Consider the following 6,000-nt stretch of genomic DNA (forward strand, 5'->3'; position numbering starts at 1 on the left):
TAAACATGTCGGCTGATCTCGTCTGGCAAATCATCAAGGCCAACAACTCGTTCCTTGTGAAGCGCGCTGGTGTTGAATTCTCGAGCGAGCCCGGTAATCTCAAGAACCTGAACTCGTACAAATACTCCGGACTTGCCAACGAGAAGGTAAATTTTATTTTCGATGATTTCGCAAATGAATGGGAATTTTGGGAAATTACTAAATCGCGGGATGAGAGATGAGTGGCTTCAATCAGATGTTTATTGATGTGTCTTTTTTTTAGGTCGTCTCTATTGAGGCCAATGCTTCCGGTAAGGGGGCTGTCCTCTCCACCAAAAAGAAGGGCAAGGCCAATCATCCTTCCAAGGGTATCCAGAAGGCTCCCCTCACCAAGGGTATCCGTCGCTCTGCTCTCTCGGTCACTAACGTTGTTGCCCGCTCTGGATATCGTCCCGATTTGCACAAGGTACATATCCTTAATATAGAGCCTGTCACAAGGCTATTTTGTCGTGAATGGGTGTTTTTACTTTTTTCACATTTTCCTCTACCTAGGCTGCTCTTGCGCGTGTCTCGGCTATCTATGCTAGCCAGAAGCCAAAGAAGACTTTGCCCGCAAAGAAGGTTCGTGGAGCCCGTGCCGCCGCTGCCGCTACTAAGCAGGAATAAAATAATGGATTGTACTGCTCTTGAATAAATTTCTCTTATCCATTAATTCTATCGGAATATAAGAATATGGAATCAAATTTGTTGATGGCAGGTTAGGTTAGAGAACATGATTTCTGAAGAGATTCTAAACTTGTTCCAGCAACACCACCTTCAATAGTATCATCACATTCGCGTTTGATTGAGATATGTTTTTGATTAATTCTCTCATTTCCCTCTTTACACCAGTCCACATAGTTCTACACTAGGATAAAACACCATAAAAAAATAAAAAAAAACTAAAAACATATTTTAGTGGATTTTCCGTTCTTTTTTCCCTCGTCTTCGTTTATAATCCCAACCCTCATCTTACACTATCCTTATTTATTTTTATATTTTTATGCCATCACATTCGTTAAACTGTTTATAGTCTTATTCATTTTGCTATATTATAAGGGTTATTCCGAATATGCTCCACACTGAGTTTGGGCAACGTGTTCTCTCCTCTAGTTCCACAATCCCTTCCTTTGAAACTCCATTCCCTTCAACACGTTCCTTAGCAGCAGCTTCTCCCCACGCTCCTTTGAAAAACAAATATAATGCTGACCGGTAAATATCTCGTCTATGAGTTTAAATTTTTAGCGGCTTTTGTTTCAATCATCTAATTCTTATTTTTAGCTTCATCCCGAATCGATGCAATCTCTCCACTCGTTTCCACCTCCTTGATGACAATGGAGAACCTCCCAATACGCCTTGCCCAAAACGAACGCATTTTTCTAGTACATCTAGTAAATTTTTGAAAGATGATGGGGCCAAGCGTACATTTAACGATCTCCTACGCGCCGAGCTTTTTGGCCCTGACTTAATGCTCACTGATCTTGATGGATATAGCTCGGGCGATAGTAAACGCGGCTCCTCTTCGACCCCAAAGAAGCGCTTATTTACATATAACATGGGTTCCAATTTTCACCAAGGGAGCTCTTTGGATGCGCCAGTTAGAGACTCGTACAGCCTGAGTCCAATAGGGATGCATAGTCAACGCTTACTCCTTATGCATTCACCTCGCGGTATTAATAACAGACGCAAGAACATACCCAAACGAGAAGCGTATAAAATACTGGATGCACCCGAGTTAAAAGACGACTTCTACTTAAGCTTACTCAATTGGTCAGTGCGCAACGTATTGGCCGTTGGATTGGGGAGTGCCGTCTATCTCTGGGCTAAAGAAGGGGAAGTGACGAAACTCTGTGATATTGGCGAGGAGAGCAAAGCAGAAGGTGGGAAGGAAGATTTTCCTACATCTATATCATGGTCCCCTAACGGATCATATCTGGCGGTGGGAACGAATTCTGGCACGGTCCAGTTATGGGACGCGGCACAGTCGCGTCGAGTCTGCATTCTTCCTGGCCATATTGCACGAGTGGGAGCGATGACATGGTCCGATGGTGTTTTAACTACTGGCAGTCGCGATACAAGCATTCTCCATCGTGACCCTCGCGAGCACCGCCCGTATTTCCAGAAGCTTGAGCATCATTCTCAAGAAGTGTGTGGACTAAGCTGGAGCCCCGATGGAAGGTACCTTGCCTCGGGAGGTAACGATAACCTGCTATCCATAGTGGACGGGTTTCGTACAGAGCCATTGCACCGACTAGATGCACATCAGTCAGCGGTGAAAGCCCTTGCATGGCATCCACTTCAATCCGGCTTATTGGCGAGTGGAGGAGGCACCCACGATCAACGGCTTCGTTTCTGGAGTGCACAATCCGGCACGTTACTACACGAAGTCGAAACCGGTTCACAAATCTGTCAGTTGGCGTGGTCTCCCACGGGCCGTGAACTCGTTTCCACCCACGGATATTCGCAAAATCAGATTGGGGTTTGGAAATACCCCACCATGGAGCAGGTTGCTTTGCTCCAGGGCCATACGAGTCGTGTGTTGTATTTAGCGGTCTCCCCCGATGGCCGAAGTATTTGTACCGGTGCTGGTGATGAAACCTTGCGGTTTTGGCGAGTGTTTGCGGAATCTTCTCCTCGAGAGGAGGAAATGGATCTGTTCTGGCAAATCAGATAGAAGAACTTGGAAGCTGACGCTTGGGGCATTCCACGCGTGGTGAGGGGTTAGATGAGAGCAGCGGCTGGCTCCGTGTTTTTTCTCTATACTCTCAGTGTTATGTTTACCTATATCTCTCATTCATACATGGGCTGTCTGTTTTAATGTATTTTCATTCGAATCTATTTCATAAGGTTGGGCGTCTTTATTTCGTATATCACTTATTGTTGGAATGGGGATAATAATTTTACCATCAGTTTTAATGTATATATTATTATTATTGTCAGGGCTGTATATCGTTCTTTATCTATTATTTTATATATTTATCATTTAAATCGGGAATTATTTTATATAGTATTTAGTTTTAGTGGGCTAGAGAGTATTTGTATCATTTCATGCTCTCGCTTTGCTTTCCTATCTCATTGATATTTCACCCTTATCATTCATCTATTAAAGCCGTGGGATTTTTTTTTAAGCTGATATATATACATCTAGTAAACAACACTAGCACGAATCGTGTAATCGGAGCCGTACACTCGGCTCATAAATCGAGTGTTATGCACCTTGCGTACCATCCGATACGCATCGCTCTCGCTCCCAAGTTTAATCAGGAATTTGGAAGTTAGAGCCTTCGCCGGATTTTGTAACTTAATCACACCTGGCTCTGTGCTTTCCATAGGCGTGAATCCTACCCGGTCAACCCATTCTCTAACCTCATCTTCCCCCAGCCTTCCCGGCAAGCCGCGCAAGACCACTGCGCGACCACTTGCAGCACCTAATTCGGGCCGCGAATGTTGGGACAGGATCTTGGCCGGGTCGGCAATAATGGAGGATGAAATTTGCACGCCTCCGAGGAATTTTTTCTGACAATTAAGAAGAAATCGTGCAGCTAATGGTTCTTCAGTAAACTCGATAATGGCCATTCCGGTCGGTTGAAAATATTGATTGCGAGAAAATACCACTAGTTGTAATGAAAAAGGAAAAAGGGAAAATTGGAAAGTAATGAGATTCTATCGAAGCATAGCAATAATTCGATATGGATCGGTTCTTACCATCCAATACATCCGAGTCACGTATTTCACAATCTCTCCATAACCGTTCAACATCATCACGGATTGTTGTAAAAGGTAAGCGATGTAGCATTACAAAACGTGTTGATGTCTGTTTCTTTCCTGTAGCTTATGTAAAAAAGCAATCAGTAATCTCCTTCACTTTACTAGTGCCCTAGCATGTATTATACCTCGTGCCACATCCTTTGGATCTATAATAAATTTGTTTTCTACGGGTCGCTTCCATTTTGAATTTGAAAGAGAATTTTCGTTTGCATCATGCCCATTGCTTGAAAAAGGCTGGCATCGAATATATAATAATCTCGGCGCTTTCCTCGAATTTCTGCAACATAATATACCAAAGGATTGTAGTGATTTTCTCAGCATTATGTATATGGTAGAATTGGTTTCTATGAGAATAAATAAATGAAAATAGAGCGCTATATATAATTTACTTAAAGGACTGTTTTCAGGAAACTTGAAAATTGATTGGGCCGCAAAATATGTTAATGAAGCCGATAATAAATGATATTTGATTAAACATATCAAAAGTAGGTATAAAGGTTGTTAAAAAAAAATGATGTAAATGTTTATGGTATTAAAGAGGAAGGAATAACAAAAAATAATAATTATAAATTAGGACGATAGGGAAATGTGGTAAAGAGATTGCTATCTTGGTTTCGGTCTGATGTCTTGAGGTTTCTTGGTTTGAAACCACGGCATCGTCCATGACATTCAACCTGTTTCTCCCTACTCATATGTCGATAAAGTCTTCACTTCAGTCGGATTTCATTTCCGTCCACCATTTGGATCTCGCTTCCTGCTATAGTTTATGAGCGTTAGATGGATCATGGCTTTGCGGCTCTAGGCGTGATAACTTTCACCGCTATCCCTTGTCTTGATTGTTATATTACACTCGGAGTACGGTTCAATGAAATCACTTCTTCAAAGCATTTATATATTTGTTTATCAAATCTAATAGTCTGTCTATTTTCGTGAAACTGTGAGGTAAGAAAATAAACAAGTCTGGACCAACTTTTTGCGGTTTATCCTATATTTTATCTGCCCTGGTATCTTTCCAATAAAGCACCTAGACTTAAAAAAATTTTTTTCCCTTTTTGAACACGAATATCTGCGTACATTGGGTTATTCAATGTATATTATACAGTGTAGGATAACTCATTTTGAAGTACAGGAAACTAAGGGGATAGAGCTTAAAATGGCCCAATCACAAACTAGTAGATCAAGGCGTTCTTCGCTTCTCTGAAATTTAAGACTATCAAATGGCTATCATTGAGTTTAGTGGGCACTCTATCGATATCTACTTCAATCCTACCTTGAAGTGCTTTACATGTAGAAGTAGATAAACTGTTAGGGTTGGTTGATTTGAACGGTTGGGTATATAGGTGAAATGTAGATAGATATTTTTTCTTCACTCTCGCATATGTTTAATATGCAGAAAGCAAAAGGTGCTGAACGGAAGTGACATTTACTTTCACTGTAATATATATATAAGCTCATATCGCATTGGGATTTCTGGCACCTTTTGCCTTAGGGAGGCTGTTGGGCTTTGAGGATTATCCTATCCTGTAAAAAAGGTAGGGTAGCTTCTACGACAAAATCACCCAGGTAATGCTCCTGGCCTACCTTGAAGAATCTGAAAGTTAGAAGAAGACTACGCCAATCATTTTTGTTTTTGTTTTTGTTTTTTTTTGTTAGGAAGGCCTTTATTAAAAAGTATCCTTTTTCATTCTTCGATTATACCATCCCTCTTTTTTTTTTTAACAAAGGATCTTTATTGAAAAGTATCCTATCCTAGATTATACCATCCCGCTTTTTTTTTTTCCTCTTTGTTTTGCAAAAAAAATTTCAAGTTAAAATATTCTTTTGACTTGTGTTCAATGTTGCGTCAAATATTAGACTAATAGGGTCTATCTCGACAATCCTCTAGCTATCCCTAAGCTCTTGATTGTCCTTCCCTAAACACTTCAGAAGGCTAATAAACGACACAAAGTGGATTGTGAAGTAATCCTCTTCTATCTCAATACAAAATAGCACGTTTTATTGTAAATGAAATATCGGTCTTTTTATACTGTTGTTAACGTATCACATAGGGAAAAATATAAATAATAAAAGTAATATAATGGCATCATCTCAATATAATAAAGTTATCATAAAATAAGGTTGGCGTAATAAACAATCGGATAATATTAAATATTCTCACAAAAGGGCTCAGTTAAAGAAACAAAGATAATAAAGCGATCAAGTCACAAAAGCTAA

The 6,000-nt window shown here is 40.4% G+C and overlaps 3 protein-coding genes across 3 annotated transcripts; 2 read left to right on the forward strand and 1 right to left on the reverse strand.

Annotated features, from left to right (window-relative positions):
* Positions 1-5: 5 nt before the first annotated feature.
* Positions 6-645, forward strand: VTP21DRAFT_11303 (uncharacterized protein; the record flags this gene model as incomplete). Its single annotated transcript, XM_069390735.1, has 3 exons — positions 6-146; positions 263-445; positions 532-645. 3 exons carry the CDS (start codon positions 6-8, stop codon positions 643-645), a joined length of 438 nt encoding a protein of 145 aa, XP_069252853.1.
* Positions 646-1,090: 445 nt separating this feature from the next.
* VTP21DRAFT_11304 (uncharacterized protein) lies at positions 1,091-2,692 on the forward strand (the record flags this gene model as incomplete). Its single annotated transcript, XM_069390736.1, has 2 exons — positions 1,091-1,230; positions 1,300-2,692. The coding sequence occupies 2 exons, from the start codon at positions 1,091-1,093 to the stop codon at positions 2,690-2,692; spliced, it is 1,533 nt and encodes a 510-aa protein (XP_069252854.1).
* A 470-nt stretch (positions 2,693-3,162) lies between these two features.
* Positions 3,163-4,107, reverse strand: VTP21DRAFT_11305 (uncharacterized protein; the record flags this gene model as incomplete). The annotated part of the gene is made up of 3 exons (XM_069390737.1): positions 3,163-3,632; positions 3,724-3,849; positions 3,912-4,107. 3 exons carry the CDS (start codon positions 4,105-4,107, stop codon positions 3,163-3,165), a joined length of 792 nt encoding a protein of 263 aa, XP_069252855.1.
* Positions 4,108-6,000: the final 1,893 nt, after the last annotated feature.

Source organism: Calcarisporiella thermophila, assembly GCF_041956535.1.
Source record: "Calcarisporiella thermophila strain CBS 279.70 unplaced genomic scaffold VTP21scaffold_8, whole genome shotgun sequence".
NCBI classification, from domain to species: domain Eukaryota; kingdom Fungi; phylum Calcarisporiellomycota; class Calcarisporiellomycetes; order Calcarisporiellales; family Calcarisporiellaceae; genus Calcarisporiella; species Calcarisporiella thermophila.